The sequence below is a fragment of the Copadichromis virginalis genome, linkage group LG6 (genome assembly GCF_057382275.1).
Source record: "Copadichromis virginalis isolate Kocher_CV1m ecotype Utaka linkage group LG6, C_Virginalis_male_GT1.1, whole genome shotgun sequence".
Lineage (NCBI taxonomy): Eukaryota > Metazoa > Chordata > Actinopteri > Cichliformes > Cichlidae > Copadichromis > Copadichromis virginalis.
The window spans coordinates 16093848-16110535 of record NC_140623.1 but is presented as its reverse complement, the minus strand read 5'-3'; the positions used below and the strand labels follow the sequence as shown (position 1 = coordinate 16110535).

General features: G+C 43.4%; 1 protein-coding gene across 8 annotated transcripts in view; it reads left to right on the top strand.

Moving 5' to 3' along the window:
- The window catches only part of fat1a (FAT atypical cadherin 1a), an 80698-nt gene extending 66420 nt beyond the window's left edge, over positions 1-14278 (top strand). For 3 of the 8 annotated variants that reach the window (XM_085458930.1, XM_085458929.1, XM_085458933.1), the window contains 14 exons: positions 410-547; positions 746-889; positions 2112-2309; positions 2916-3506; positions 5136-5358; positions 5448-5579; positions 5674-5831; positions 6531-6999; positions 7534-7687; positions 7871-7981; positions 8130-8773; positions 9500-9637; positions 11514-11549; positions 12709-14278. In XM_085458930.1, coding sequence (XP_085315056.1) covers positions 410-547; positions 746-889; positions 2112-2309; positions 2916-3506; positions 5136-5358; positions 5448-5579; positions 5674-5831; positions 6531-6999; positions 7534-7687; positions 7871-7981; positions 8130-8773; positions 9500-9637; positions 11514-11549; positions 12709-13382 — 3810 coding nt within the window. In that variant the 3' untranslated portion in view covers positions 13383-14278. Of the gene's footprint in view, positions 1-409; positions 548-745; positions 890-2111; positions 2310-2915; positions 3507-5135; positions 5359-5447; positions 5580-5673; positions 5832-6530; positions 7000-7533; positions 7688-7870; positions 7982-8129; positions 8774-9499; positions 9638-9957; positions 10991-11040; positions 11101-11513; positions 11550-12708 lie in introns of those variants that run through there. The other 5 variants (XM_085458931.1, XM_085458934.1, XR_014920846.1 and 2 more) reach the window with 4 other exon arrangements.
- Positions 14279-16688: the final 2410 nt, after the last annotated feature.

Below are 16688 nucleotides of genomic sequence, written 5' to 3'. Positions count from 1 at the left end.
GGACACCTTTTTTCTACATGTAGACTTGGCCTTTCTGAACTCCCAGGCCAGCGATTGAAACAACTGCAATTGAGTGCAGAGGACACCGCTGATTGACATTTGACCCTGTAGTACATGCATTAGAGTTTTATCTGATTATTCTCATCTGATTATTGCTGATCATTCTTTGAAAATGAGTTTTATTTCACCTCTTTCTGCCACTTTCAACCACTTCAAGACACTGTAGTGTTTGAGCACAGAAAGAAATGCAAATATAATTATCATGTTTTTTTAATGCAGCGGGTAATTGTTTAAAGCTGATTGAGAAACAAGGTTTTCAGAGGTCATGTTAGAATATCATGTACAAGCAGCCTCTTTTCAAGGGCTGTTGATTGATCGATTGTGGTGTTCATGTTTGATTGATTCAAAGGTGATGGCTGAGGATTTTGACGGACCTTCATACAACCACGTGCGGTACTCCATTGTGGCCGGTAACCAAGGCAGCCCATTCACCATTGATCCGGTCAGAGGGGAGCTTAAAGTTGCTCGCCAGCTGGACAGAGAGAGAGTAAGAGAAACCGCAGATACAATGCTGACTGTTCATACACAGTTTAATCCACCTAGGAACTAATTGCAGTCTATGCAGAATCCAATCAAAAGTCATGTCAGGTCTAATAAGGAAGCTTGTTTACCGATTTCTGCTTTATTGCATGCAAAAGCAGCTTCGTCTGTCTATGGTAATTCTCCCTCTCTTTCTTTCTCTCAGACATCGGGGTATACTCTAACAGTGGTAGCTTCAGACAATGGGGCACCCCCTCTTTCCAGCAGCGCCATGATCAACATTGACATCTCCGACATCAACGATAACCCTCCCCTTTTCTCCCAGGCCAACTACAGCCTCATCATCCAGGTGAGAGGGGGAAAGGGGTCAATGCGGATAACTGATTAGAGTTGGAAAGGAAGAAAAAGAGGAGGAGGCGTGGTGGGAGGGGAAGAGGGGTGCAGTGGACACAGAGAGAGGGATTAACAGGGAGTAATAATAGAAGACTGCACGACTAGAATGTCAAGAAGCAAGTTGGAGGATGGAGCAAGAACAGAGGTGAGGAGGGGGATAAAGAGGAGGGTGAGGGAATTGAAAGACACAGGCTGCATTTTAAGTATAAACTGGCAGATGGGGATGGAAGAAAGGGAGGAGTGATGGACAGTGGGAATATGGAAGATACTAAGCTAATAAAGCACGACTGACTGAACTGAGGGAGGTGCCTGTAATTCAGTTTTTGAGATTAAAAAGGAGAAGATTCAAAAGACAGGGGAAAAGAAGACTCATTTCTAGTTTTTCTCTCTATTTAGAAGCCTAAAAAAGATAAATTTGGGAGATATCATGAAGAGGCAAAATATATATTCCAAACAGATCAAGCACTTCAGGATAGGATCTTTATTTTACTTATACCGGAGCCTTGATCAAAGTATGGTACAAAATCCCACAAAAACAGAACAAGAAAAAAAAACCTAGTGTGCAGATACTGTATGAACAATAAAAAGATCCGTAGTTTTTTGCCTATTTTTTTCCCTCAAGAAGAAAAAGTCTAGTTTTCACTCAGGGCTTGAAAGAGTCAACAGAAAGACAGATTTGAAGCTCATTCAAGGACAGAAAACAAGAATTCTGCCTATAAAACTGTCATCTTCCTTTTTATTGTTACTCATGAGAAGCCTACCCGCAAGTTTGTGGACAGGCTCTTAGACCGGGACGATTGCCAGATAAATAAAAATAGAGCTAAGCGTCTACAGCCTCAAATCTTTAGTTAAGCCCAGCAGTACTTGGAGCTAAACGCTAGCATGTATAGTGTAATGTTTAAAATGTTTATCGCCACAGCTGCGAAAGTTAGCTGGTGGCTTTGGAGCTGAGGTTGGTGGGAACTGTTTGGCTGTAAACCAAAAGCATTTTTCAGATACAAGTTTTGACTTTGTGAAGGCGGTCAGAAGGATTTATGGACGCCGAGTCAGCTTCAGTGTTGCAGCACAGTTGCGTTTTCTGAGCAAATATCTAACACGTTTGAAGTTAAACATCACAGCTTCGCCATAACCACGTCTTCTCAGCACAGTGTTAAACACACCTCTGCTGCTTCCCACAGGAGAACCGTCCAACAGGCACGAGTGTTCTTCAGCTCACTGTAACCGATCGGGACGCTTCTCACAACGGGCCACCTTTCACGTTTGCCATCGTCGCTGGGAACGACGGCGACGTTTTCCACATCAATCAGCAGGGAGCTCTAGTGGCCATGGGGGTGCTGAATAGAAAACATAAAGAAAACTACCTACTGCAAGCACAGGTGAGTCGAGGAGTCCAAGGAGAAACCGGAGTTGAGAGGTTGTATCGATTTAACCATCGAGCCACAACAATCTGATCTATCTGTCTTCTCTCTTTTTCCTCTCTGTACCTTTACTGTCACGCTCCCACATTTTGCCAACTACTCAGTGTTCCACCCTGCATCTCCTTCCTTTAAAGCTTTTAAATGTATTCTAAATTCAGCTTTTATAGGGTGGTGTAAGGTGCATAAGGCAGCAGCATCAGAGTGCATCTCACAGGAGAATAGATTTTTTTTGATTTAGCTCGATCACGTGTCACGTCAGAGGAAGGAACAGAGAAGAAATGTGTGGGCAGAAAGGACATGAAATGTGTGATGTCTTGTTACACACAAGATGCACACTCAGATGTGAGTCATCGTTGTTTTTCTCTCACAGAGCTGATGACCATCTCTGTGAAAGTGTGAATGCTAAAATGTATGATGTTGATGGCTTTAAAATGGGTTACACCTACAGTATGGAGATGCAGTGAGATTAGGGATGTGAGCAGCACAAGAGCTTGATTGCCCTCTGCTGTTGGAATAAAGATTAAACTCGGATGCTCTCTCTGTTTTTTTCTTTCTCATACTCAGGTGTCAGACAGTGGCAAGCCACAGCTCTTGTCCACCACCTTCATCAGCGTGCGTATAATTGAAGAAAGCGTCTACCCTCCCGCCGTTCTTCCTCTCGACATTTTTGTGTCGACCGCCGGCGATGAATACCCCGGAGGAGTCCTGGGCAAGATTCACGCCACCGACCAAGACATCTACGACACTCTCACCTACAGCCTCGCTCCTTCATCCTCCTCGGATGAGAGCAGCGGCTTGTTTTCTGTGTCGCCCTCTGACGGCAAAATTATCGCCCTGGGTCCTCTCGATGTGGGGCACTACCCTCTTAACGTGACGGTGACTGACGGACGCTTCACCACGCCGGCTGACGTCACCGTGCATGTCAGACAAGCAGCTCGTCAGGCCTTGGATAACTCCATCGATGTGCGCTTTGCGAATATCGCGCCCGAGGAGTTTATTGGGGACTACTGGCGCAACTTCCAGCGAGCGTTGAGAAACATTGCCGGAGTTAGGAGGAGCGAGGTTCAGTTAGTCAGCCTGCAGCCTTCTGAGCAAGGAGATCTGGATGTTCTGTTGACTCTAGAGAGAGCTGGCAGTCCCTATCAATCTCAGGAGGTAAGACTAGGAAGTAGTCTAACATATTTGCACCGATAACAGTTAATCTGTCATATATGCCCTCGGCTCGATAGATTTTTTTTCCATTGCGGCTATGTTGACACAGAATGGGAGGTAAACACAGGTGATACCATTAATGAGGTACAAGTGACAGGTAACACCTGTGTTTACATACTGTTTCGTGTCAAAATGGTTACTCTAAAAAGGCGCTACTACTTGAAACCGAATCCAAATGATATTAAAAAAAGGGACTTCTAGATCGACACATTAGATCTTGATGAATGCAATATGCTCAAGTTTAAACACTGTGTAAGTTACTGGGATCAAAAGGGCTGATTGAGCTTTCAAGAATGTTGTGCTACTTTTGAAAGACTGACTCAAGAATCCAGAAATTCAGTATTTCGTCAGGTCAAGTCCGTTGTACTCGAAGCTTTTGGGTTCTTCTTTTACAGTGAGAATTAATGATCAAACACGCCTTTCTTTCAAACAGCTCCTTGAGAAGTTTGAACTAACTGTGACTTGTTTTAAAAATGACTAACATGTATCCAATTTTTTTGCTAATTAATGTTGCCAGTTAGGCAGGTGATAGTCACAAGTTCAGCCCCGGCCTTTAACCCTTTAAAACCGGTCGGAGCGGGCAAGCTCCGTTTTGCGTAACTATGTTTAAATCCCGGTAGCTCTGCAACCACGTAAGCTAGCGCAATCATTTTTTTTGCATATGAAACCGTCAGCTTGTTCTCGGTCACGGTTTCCTTCCACATATAGCTTTGCAAAAACTGCATAAAAAGCGCTTGCAGCAACAAAAACATAATATTCCAGAAACACGCTTTGCCGATCCGATCAGCTGATCTTAACACTTCCTACGTTGGAATAGACGTCAGCGCGAACCATCACATGTCCGCCATGACCTGCCCGAAACCGGAAGTGACGTCATTTTTGCGAAAATGTAGTTTTTTACCTTCAGGGCCTATACAAGCATATACTGGTGTTTTTAAAGGTTATGTTTGACTTTATGACTTTCTGTGTCGTTTCTGAGATGCTTAGGACTCATATTGCACTGCTGGAAATAGTTTATTTTGATGCACATGCTGTTTTTTTGCAAATTTGCACTATAAGATTTATTTTCGTTTTTCCTGCAGTGTATAAAAATTGGTGTATTTAAAAAAAATAAAACTATGAAGACACTCAAAATAAATTTCCTGTGGTGGGAAACTATTTTGTGCAACTTTTTTGTATTTACAGTTTTGAGGGATAAGCCTCTTAAATTTCTCTAACTAGAAATATATGTTAAAAAAAACAAAAACATTTTCAATTTTTTTGTAGTTTATTGCACTTTTTTGCAATTTATGTAATTACTATGCACTTAATGAATACATATTATTAAAATTTGGGCTATAATGGTTGTATTGATGTATATCAACTTGAAATGCTCCCAAAAATGGCTCCACAGCATGTAAAAATATAATATAAGCTCTGGCACACTTGGTTCTATGGTAGGTCTTAAAGGGTTAAATGACTTCAGCTATTAATCACATATCAGAACTGATTAATTTTCCATTGACTAGTGAATAATTAGAGCACTCATTTGAACAGTTTATCGAGTGTTTTGTTTTTTCCAATTTTCCTCAGGTTGTCTTCCGGAAGCTGAACTCCTCTGCGGCTGTGATTGAGGAGATGACGGGCATCCGCATCGTGCGGGTGGCGCAGAAGCTGTGCGCGGGCCTGGACTGTCCATTACACTTCTGTGATGAGGTCATCTCCCTGGATAAAAACGCCATGTCCACTTACAGCACGGCCCGCCTCAGCTTCGTCACCCCACGATACCAGAGAACCGCGACCTGCCAGTGCGAAGGTTCCTGATTACACCTCATGCACCTACGTATTTGCTCATATATGGTTTGGTAGATTTCCTAATCTTACCTGCGCTATTTTGGCATTTAGGTGGCAGATGCCCCGTGTTGAACAACCTGTGTGAGAACAACCCCTGTCCTGAGGGTATGGAGTGTGTGGCAGATCCCAGAGACACTGAGTACAGTTGTGTGTGTCCTGAAGGCAAAAAAAGCAAATGCTCCGGTAAGACTATCTGTGATTTGGATATTCTGTCTAACATTTTCTGCATTTACACTGCTGTTATGTCTTACTTGTACATTTGTTCATCCTGTGCCAGATGGCCACTCGCTCACATTCAGTGGAAATGGTTATGTGAAATACCATCTGATGGAGAATGAGAACAAGGAGCTGATGAAGCTATCCTTGCGACTCCGAACTTTCTCCAGCCACGCTACCGTCATGTATGCTAAAGGCACAGACTACAGCATCCTTGAGGTGTGTGCAAACCTATTTTCCAGCCCCATATTTCACTCATGGGTGTTTTTCCCCCTTCTGTCATTTTTAAAACTGAATGGAAAACCTTGCTAATCTTGAATAAGCCTTTGCATTTCTTAGCCCATCTCTGTATTACTGCTCAGCATTTCCATATCAGAAGGGTCTAAAAAACCCATGACTGACCCGACTTCTCTCGAGACCAGCCAGCCATGTGTACCAACCAAGTATGCTGAAGGGTTCAAGAAAGCCATTTTAAACCTTCTTTCACATGAGGGACTATGGGAATGTGGTGGTGGGTTGAAAAACACACACACAAGAGCTATTTTAGTAGTGGGAGGGAAACAGAAAGCAGTTTTCCACACATTCCTTTTTCGAGTCTGTCTGGTATAGCCGTCAACATGCCAGACTTCAGAGGAAGAACTGGGCTGGCTTAGACACAGATTTAGTTTAACAGGCTGCGAGCTGTTTTTTTTGGGTTTTTTTTCAGAGGCTTGAGCAGAAGTTTAATTGTTTTATAAAGCTGTTGTTTTTCTGTAAAGCTCTTCGAAAGCCAGTAAAGTGGAAGTGTCCTGTGTGAAAAACTGATTTAAAACAGTGACTCAGTGGCTTTTGAGTCTCAGTGTTGAGATGAATGACCTGGTGTGATATGTGCAGGATGTGTAGCATATTCTAAAGCTATATTTTCTGTCCATGAAACAGATCGTGAACGGCCGTCTGCAATACAAGTTTGACTGTGGCAGCGGCCCCGGGCTGGTGTCGGTCCACAGCGCTCAGGTTAGCGATGGCGAGTGGCACTCCGTTTCCCTGGAGGTGGACGGTAATTATGCTAAACTCGTGCTGGACCGGGTGCACGCTGCCTCCGGCACAGCCCCGGGCACTCTGCGGACCCTCAATCTTGACAACAGCATTTACTTTGGGGGTCACGTACGCCAGCACGCCTCCCCTCGCCACGGACGCAGCCTGCCTGTCACCAACGGGCTGCGTGGCTGCATGGAGGCCATCACCCTGAATGGCCAGGAGCTGCCTCTGAACACAAGGGCTCGCTGGGCCCACGCTGTGCTGGAGGACATCGTGGACGTGGCTCCAGGCTGCGCGCTCACACCTGCCGAGAGCTGTTCTAGCAACCCCTGCACTAATGGAGGGAGCTGCACCTCGCTGCCTAATGGAGGTAGGTGGAGTCCTGCTTGGCTCATTGCACTCACTTATTTTCCAGTCCTTGTGCATTTCCTTGAGTCTGGTTTTCATTGAGAAGTTTATCTGATTATGTATCGCTGCCTTTCAGACATATTAAATTCCATTTACCGGCATCCAAGGAATAGCACAGATTTTCAAATTAAGACGCGAACCGTGATTTTAATCTGGAGCAGCTGTTAGGTCTGTTACCTGTCCTAATTCAGATGTTCTCTGCTTAATAAGGAAAAATCTACTAAATACTAAAATCATGTTTTAGTGTAAATGCTTCATTCTGATGTACGCCTGTTGATGTGGATTCAACACTTCTGCATCTGTTTCACAATAAAAACCTGCCAGTGGTTCAGGGGCATAATTACAGTCTTGCCATTACTAGAAGGCTTTTGGTAAAACATCTGCAGGATGTTTTAAAATCACACCAGCCTATTTTAGAAAAAAGAAATAGATTTATGATGACAAAAAACGTCAGTTTGTTATTTTGCTCATTGACCTGTTTTTCTAAACTCTTCAGGCTACTTCTGCAAATGCCCCACTTCGTTCATGGGCACACACTGTGAGATCCCCATAAGTCCTTGTGCCTCCAACCCCTGCCTGTATGGTGGCACCTGTGTGACCCGAGGAGGTGAATTCTACTGCCAGTGCAGAGGGCAGTACTCAGGACCGAGGTACTGCACTGTTTTATGTTTAATCTTGATAATATGAACATTGTGCGCAACATACGGGATGATGTTACTGGCTTGCTTCACATCAGCTAATGCAATTTTAATATTAGTTGTTACTGTAGGATTTGTGCACATCTAATTTGGAATTTGAGGCTTCATGCTGGAGTAATCTTGTTGTGAATGCAGGTGCCAGTTGGGGCCGTACTGCAGAGACAACCCTTGTAAAAACAGCGGAAAGTGTATCGACAGCTTGGACGGTCCCGTATGTGAGTGTGAAGCAGGCTTCCAGGGAGACAGGTATGTCAGTGTGGAGCTCAAATAAGCAGTAACACCAGTTATTTGAATTCTCCTAGTAGGTAGATCTTGTGTTTTGCAACAACTGTTAGAAAAAGCGTCTTTTTTGCCCACAAACAAACCTCAGTTGAAATTCATACATGTTGTCCAGGTGCCTGAGTGATGTTGATGAGTGCATCAAGAACCCGTGTGCCAACGGAGGACAGTGCCAGAATACGTACGGCTCATATAAGTGCAACTGCTCGCAGGGTTTCAGTGGAGCAGTGTGTGAACTCCAGGACGTTCACAGCAATAATTTGGTCTCCAACTCCTGGAACATCGGTTTGGAGGAGGTGATAGGCATTGTTGTCTTTGTGTCTAGTATCTTCATACTGGTCCTCCTCTTTATTATCATCCGCAAGAAGGCCTGCCGCAGAAGGTCAAAGAGCGAAGATGACGACAAACATCCTGGAGGTTCGAACGTGCCTCACTCCTTCCTCCAGAGACCTTACTTTGATGCCAAATTCAACAAAAACATCTACTCAGACATCCCTCCTCAGGTGCCCGTGCGGCCTATCTCCTACACTCCCAGTATTCCAAGCGACTCAAGAAATAACTTGGATAGGAATTCATTCGAGGGCTCCACCATACCAGAGCATCCCGAATTCAGCACCTTCAACCCAGATTCTGTGCACGGGCACCGCAAAACCGTGGCCGTGTGCAGCGTAGCGCCCAATCTCCCTCCTCCCCCTCCATCCAACTCTGTCTCAGACAGCGACTCCATCCAGAAGCCAAACTGGGATTATGATTACGATGGTAAGTTTGATTCCAGCTGTTTTTTCCCAGGAGTTGCACTGAGCTTCAAATGAGTATGATTAGTGTCTCATTATGCTTAAAACATGGGTTATTTAGCAAGTTTCGGATTCCTTAAGTCTCCAGAGTTGTTGAGTAGTAAAAGTAAACTAGACTTGGTCACTTAACGTCTAAATGGTGATATTTGACTTTGTATAAAGCTGCCGCACATGTTCCAGTCAGCACTGGCTATTTTCACTCCTGTGAATGCATCGCTGACTGTCTGTAGATGCATGTGAAACTGGACGTCTGTGGAAAAAAACCCGATATCTGGATTCTCATGAATTCATCAGCTTGTGTTAAATACACTAGCAGAGCATTCAGCACTGGTGCACTGCCAAGTAAACAATTTTTATCAAATATCTGTAAAACTATAAAAATCCTTCTGGCAAAAAGCATAAAGGCCAGCGTATATGAGCACAAAGTTATTTTGGAAATCCAAACTACTTATTATAAAGTATAAAGTATAAATATTATAAAGTCATTAGTTTGATTCTTTTAAAACTACACTTACTACATTCAGTGTAAAACTTGAGCGAGAAGGAAAAACTCTCTTTTCACAGTAAGAAACCTCCAGCAGGTCCAGACTCAAACACACAACAAGAACAACAAACGACAACAAAAATCTGCCAGGGGCATGTTCTATATTTAAAATGTGTGACTAAGATCATACTTCGCCTTCTGTTCCAGCTAAAGTTGTGGATTTGGATCCGTGCCTGACCAAGAAGCCTGTGGAGGACAGTGCCTGTCACCCCTACAACACCAGAGGCAGCATGTCTGAGGTCCAGTCCCTCAGCTCCTTCCAGTCTGAGTCTTGTGATGATAACGGTATGCTGCCATGTTTAATTTGCTCCTCTGTAGCATTTAGAGAAAAAAAAGAAAAACTAACAAGACAGCGCAGTTTGAACGTTTCTGGCACATGAATCTATGAGATGCATTGTTTTGGTTTTCTGTTTGTTGCTTTTTGTTCCTTTTCTCTGATCGGCCTGCAGGATTTTGCAACATTTGCCTTTGTCTTGTTGATTTGAGCGCTAACACTTTTCTCTCTGCATGTACAGAATGGATGACCCAGTAGTGGCTCTAAGGGTCATTTGTCCTGTTTCTTTTGTTTTTGTTTTTTCTCTTTCTTTTTTGCTGCGGGGCTTCAGCTCCCATATGGATCAAATCAGTCCACAGATCCAGAACAAGGTTTTAAATAGGGGTTCCGGCCTGTAAGTCCTCGATCACTACCGGTACAGACAGAAGTAATCACTGCAACTCGTGTTGTGCTATTCTCTGGGGATTATTCACACACACAAAAATAAATACAAATTTGACCTTGTTTCCTGTTCTTCTGGCCCCAAGTTCACCTGTGTTTAGCTTCAAAAGGAGTTTGATGACTTACTTAAACGGCAGTTATATTCTGTTTGTTCACACATCTGCGCTTTGTTTTATTTTATTTTTTATTTACAAGCATGCCTTTTTCTTCCTTTTGTCCCTCCTTTTTTGTTTCCTCATATTTTCAAAAAATAGCTCCAAACGGATGTTTCAAGCAAACATCAAGGAACATATCAAAAGGGTATACAAGCACATTTTATGTTCTCCCATTTCTTTCCCATGTCATACTTAATTACTTTTCATCATTGCTTAGATATCACGCCGGGCACTGTGCTGCTCATAAGTCATCAAACCCTTCATCCGCGCCTTCGAAAGTGACAGCAAATCCAAATTTGAATTAGAAACGGAGCGTGTGCAAAATAGGTAATTTCTGCTTTCCTGCTGAATGTGTGTGAGTGTTTTCCACACGCACACACATTCAGCTTTTCTCTTAGCTGGAAATGGGTTTCGATCTCTGGGGAATTTCACTGATTCTTCCATCTGTACTGTCAGTGGCACCCAGTAGCATCTCAGTTTGTTGTTGTTGTTGTGTGTTATCCTGCACAAACAAAACTAGACCCTCCTATCCTCTCCCCCACTACACACAAACACCACCGCTACCATCGCTCTATTCCCACCATTGTGCTGTGCCGAACCATTAACACCGCCCTCATTCCCCCAAACATTCAGCATCAATGCATAAAAAAGCAAACGAGGACGACGTTTGTGGGACATGTTGCTTGTGTTGGCCTCTCTCCCACCCCTGTGCATTCCATATGTGTTTTTATTTGTCTTTGATAAATGATAAAGAGCGTTTGTACTAATGCTAAGATCTCTTCCACCCACTCTCCCCCCTGTCCCCTGCCTCTCACAAGCCTCCATTGTGACAGTTATCCACCTTGTCAACTCTGCTGTTGACACGGTGGAAGGAGAAGGTACTCTTCCAGCTTCCATCTGCCGCTGGTTTTTGTCCTCTGTGTTGGGATGTGAAGTGTAGGCTGTTAGAGCTGCCATTATCTTCCACTGACAAAACCTCACCGACTAGAACGTCTCCTTTTTTTGTGATTCAGAAGCTAATTAAAAAGATATGCACAAATCAAATTAAACAAGCAGCTCAAGTGTTGCGTCCTCGATTCAGCGCTGAGCTCTTGTGCACCTCGAGAAGTCGGTCTAAGAAAATGGCAGAGCTGTTGTGCACTCACTGAACTGTCGCTGCCTCAGTCATTATTTGCCCTTCAGTGTTCGCTGTCCTCATTTCATTCATGTTCCAAGGCCGATGTTCTTTCCACGTAGATTTTAATGCGACTTGTTCTTTCTCTTTTTCTCCCCCTTCTCGCCTCATGTAAAGAGTCTTTTTTGGCTCATGATCTCAAGAACCCAAGAGGTGACTTGTGTTTTTTTTCTTCTTTGCTTGCCTGGTGTTGCCCTGATCCCATCCTCTGCAGTTTAACCACTAACCCTGAACCCTAATGAGGAGAGTTTAACCTCCTCTCTAACGTGGCTCTGGAGCTTTGTGGCCTGATAAGGTGTTATTGTTTGCATTGTAAGGTTATATATATGTTTCTACTCCTTCAACCCCCCTGAAAAAATCCTTTGCATGACATACATGAGTATATGTTATATGATCAAAAGTGTTGCTCAGTAACTAACTGGAAGTATTCACAGTTTTTTATGTTTGTCTGTCTGTGTTACTGTTGTGTGAGCTTTCTGAAAGCCATGGCATCTGTTTTAAAACAGGTTTTTTTTTTAGCTTTGAAATAAGAGGAAAATCACACAGTCGGACTTGAGACTTGGGGCTGTAATGTACACGTGGGTGAGCCGTAATAATTAGGATTATTTAAATCATATCTTTTAATTTAATTACAAGATTTAATAGAAACGCTCAGAAGCAGGGCTGACTCTTTGGGAATCGCTCCCATAGACAGGCGAAAAGATGGCTGTACCCTCGGTGATGTCATCCAGATTCAACTGAAAACAAATAATGGAGTCAGAACACCATCCTCCCGTACACTTCAGACAGCCTTCAGAGGGGATGCAGGTTTTTAGGCACTTCCACATTGGCTTCATTTTTATGTTCAGCTCTGTATTTTGCTGCTTTGTCAGCTATACACCCATGACACAGTGATAATGCCCTCCTGGCCACTTGGAGTTAGTTCATTGCCCTCAGTGATCTTTGATTAGATAAATGTATGCATGCATCCCTGAGATCAGGATGACTCACCAGCAACAGTTTAAAGTTGTAAAGGAAGAAAAAGAAATCACATTATAATCTTATAACAAAAGATAACTAAACAAAAACACAGGGAGACAGACTATTTTTGTTGTGTATTTTATTGTGTCTGTTAACTTGTGAATCATGTCTGCTGAGTGTGTCTGATCACAGAGCGTTGTGCAGTTTGTTTAAGCTCATTGTGGTGCGTGACTTTGACCTGTGTTCCTCCTGCATGGTGTGGGTTTTTAACATTAACCTGAGAGCATCTGTGCAGCTTTTGCGAGAGAGCAGTGATATAATGTGTGTGCTGTGGTCTCTCCTCCTCAAACAGGATATCACTGGGACACATCTGATTGGATGCCAAGTGTTCAACTTCCTGGAATCCAGGAGTTTCCACAGTATGAGGTTGTGGAGTCACCCGCCCCTCTGTACAGCGACCCGAGTGCCATCGACACCGACTATTATCCCGGCGGCTTTGACATTGAGAGCGATTTCCCTCCGCCGCCAGAGGACTTCCCTGTAAACGACGACCTCCCGCCGCCACCATTGCCAGAGTACAGCGACCGCTGCGACACCCTGCGGCCCCTCGGCAGAGACTTGGACCCGCCTATGACCGGTCCGGGCAGCTCAGGCGCCATCCGCCAGCGCCCAGCCCTGCCCGAGCTTTACAGCCTTAACCAGTACCTGCCGCAGCACTCCTTCCCAAGTGACGGCGGCGATACCGAGGGCCTGGGCACCACTTCAGCCTCCGCCACCCCAGCCTCCACCTTGGGTAACAGCGGTTACAGAGGAGGCTACCCTTTAGGTTGCAGTCGGGACTTTGACTCCTCTGCTCTGGACAACATGTCCATGTCTCTGTACACGTCCACAGCCTCTTGCTCGGACATGTCGGCGTGCTGCGAGGAGTCCGAGGTGATGATAAGCGACTACGAGAGCGGTGACGAGGGCCACTTTGAGCGGCTGTCCATCCCGGCGCTGGACTCCCAGCAGCACACTGAAGTCTGACACTGGATCCAAACAAAAGTGCCTAAACCCACAGCTACACCTTATGTTCGCCCCTGACCACCACAGACACTAAACACGCACAGAATCTGGACCCACACACACACAGACACACACTGACACATAAACACAGGGGTTTGTTGAGACCGGCTGAGAAGGCCGTTCAGCTGAGAAGATCTGAAGAAGTTATAGGAAACTCTCTGTAGCCGCTTTGCATCTGCTCAGCCCAGCCCAGCCCCCCCCCCTCGCTTTAAGTAGCTGCCATCATACACAGGAAGTGGATTGTGCTAAGGATCGACATCTCAACGTGCAACAGGAAAAACATCACGACAAAAAAAAAGAAAGTAAATGTCTTTGTTTCTATAAACAAAACCAAGCAAGATGTTTTTATACAAGTCTTCATTTTCAGTGTAAATTTAAATGTACAGTTTTGATTTCAAAGTTTACTAGGTTTTGTAGATATTCTATGCTTTTATTTTCAACAAAAAAAGTTAAATGGTGTGACATTATCAGCCTTACTGTGCGTACATTCATTAAGAAAAAAAAGAAGTGTTTAAAAAGAGAGATAAAGAGAAGAGCGTGACTTTTCTGAACACAGTGTACTCGTAAAGTTTGTTGTCTCTTGCTCATTTCAAAAAGGGTCTTCAATGAACGACTGCATATTCTTGTGTTGTTTATTTTTTATTTGTTTGTTTGTACATTTTGACTTTGGAACCTCTTTATTTTTCCACCAAGAAAATGGGACCCAATATATTTATAGTGCAGAGTTATCCATGGACACGTGACTTTTTCAGGTGTCTGTGTGTGTCTGAGCAATGCTATGGTCTTGTTAAGGTTTTTATTGAATACTGCCACAAGCTCACGCTTTCCTACTGGCAATAAATTATTCCTAAAAAATACTCTGATGTCTGCGTCTGCCTTATTTTCTCAGCGTGTTTACAAGGTAACTACGATGCATCACTCTGTTACAGTACTGGGGATATAAATGTATTTAGAAAGGGGAACTCTTACAAACCGCTCTACACTTTATATCTTAGTTGTTTGGATGGATGATTTCAAACAAAACTTAAACGATCACTCAGCAGAAAAATTAATCTGAAACAGTTCAATCATTCAAATCAATTTTTTTGCAACTTTTTTTTGGCAAACATGATTACATTTGTGTGCCGTGGCAACCGCCCGTGCACACTTGATGATTTTCTTGGTCTCGTGAGAGCTAGTACAGCTAGCGGAGCGTTTACCCCGGTGATGCTGGGTTGGATTAGTGAAATTTTAAATGGGTAATATATAAATAGATATATATATATATATGTGTATATACAGACACAAGGAGGAGATAAGAAGTACAAAAATACAAGTTACAGATGTCTTAAGAAACTATACAAATTATAGCTACAAATGGGCCTGAATGATAGATATAAATAGGCTGAACATGGTACAAACTGAATGAACCTTAGATATTAGGATGGATTGTTCCTCCTTCATCCAATAAATATCTCCTTGAGTATTTGTTAAACTCTTCACAGACTAATGATGAATTAAACTGATCTTATAATCACAGGCAGTTCAGCTCTTTCCCAGAACTGAACTGGGAAAGAGGGCTTTTACTTATGCTGCCCCTTTCACATGGAACATGATGCAAAAAGACTGGAAGATAGCAGATCTTATTTCATTAAATGCTTTTAAGTCCAAATTGAGAGAGCCAGAGAAAAATGTTTTTTAAAATGTAATTGTTACTTATAACATGTATGTAACTTTGTCATTTTAACATGTTGTCGCCTCTTGGCCAGGACTCCCTTGAAAAAGAGGTTTTTAATCTCAATGGGACTTTTCCTGGTAAAATAAAGGTTAATAATACAGGCAGTCCAACACTAAAACTTAAAAGCTGGCTTTAGGCCTTAAACTCTTGACTGCGTTGCGTCACCTCCCTCCTCCTGTCTCCCAGCAGCTGTTTGTATCAATAAACCCCAGCTGCCTCGCATGAGGCTGATAAAATAACATGACCCTGATACCTCCAGCGCTGGCCGGTCACTGCAGGCAGCCTGTGCTTTGTGAGGGCTTTTTTCCCCACTGTTTGGCTTTCTCTGCAAAGTGCTGACCTGGTCACAACTCACACAGGATTGACTGTGCTCCCTCCTGGGCCCTGTGGTGGAAGAATGACCTTTTAACCTTCGGTGAGGACAGCAGAGCGACGCCACATCGGCTGTAATGGGCTGACTCCTGTCAAGACACATCCTCTTCTCTGCCATCGCTTTATGAATCACATCGTGCCACCAGAATCAGACTGTTTGTATGAGAGCAATGTGACACTGCGCAGCCCCTGCCTGATTGTAGAAAAACTTCACTTTTTGCTTTATTCTCAGGACCACAGCAAACACCACACTTATACTGAGATTCATTATACAGTCTAAAAACAAAACTAATCAAAGTGCACCCTCTATCAGCTGTAAGGCTTTACAAGACGTAAGAAAAGGTTTGTGGGTTTCCACTTGTGCGCAACTTTGAGCATGTAGTATCAGCTGACAACCACAAGATGGCAGCATATGGTAATTGATGAAAGCTACAGGAAGCAAAGAAGATGGTTTGTACGCCAAAAAGCAGTGAAGCAGTCCACAGGCAGAGCTCAGTGGTTCCTTCTTGCTGGATGAAGGAACACAAACCAGCCAAACTGGCATCAGCTGGTATGAAAACTTTCACCCTGCGTGATTTCCCCTTCACAGCTCAGTTTGCCATTGATAACTCTCCACCATCCTTGAAGGACATGTTTAGACTTTTACAAGTCTGATGAGCGCACTTGTGCATGAGAGTACTGTACGTATTCATTGTGCAGAATTAGACTAAAAATGCTCTTCAAACCTCAGTCGAGGCCTCTTGAGACATAAAGATGTTGGAATACAGTTACATTAAGTTGTGATTTTATCCAAAATGAAGAAAAAACATCATATAATTATAAATAAAGTGACAAAAGCAGTTCATTTACAGCAGTGCCATTTTCACTCGGTCCACAGAAGTATTTAACCTTGTGCTGTGTTCTTGATTAGCTTTGTAATAAGCTGGACCTGGCATTTTTAGGATTATACATCATTATAATCCTGTTCCATATGTCATGACATTCATAATGTAGGGGGAATTAAACAGTTTAAAATCGTGTAATCAAAGTTTATGAAAGCAAGAGCAGATTTCCATCAATCACAAGTCAAATTACAGTTCAGTTTTTGCACAGGAAGCGATTGTGGAAGAAAGGGATTGACATTTACTCGTGTGGTGTGTAAACATGTCGCACAGTCCTGAAACTCTGGGGGGAAAAAC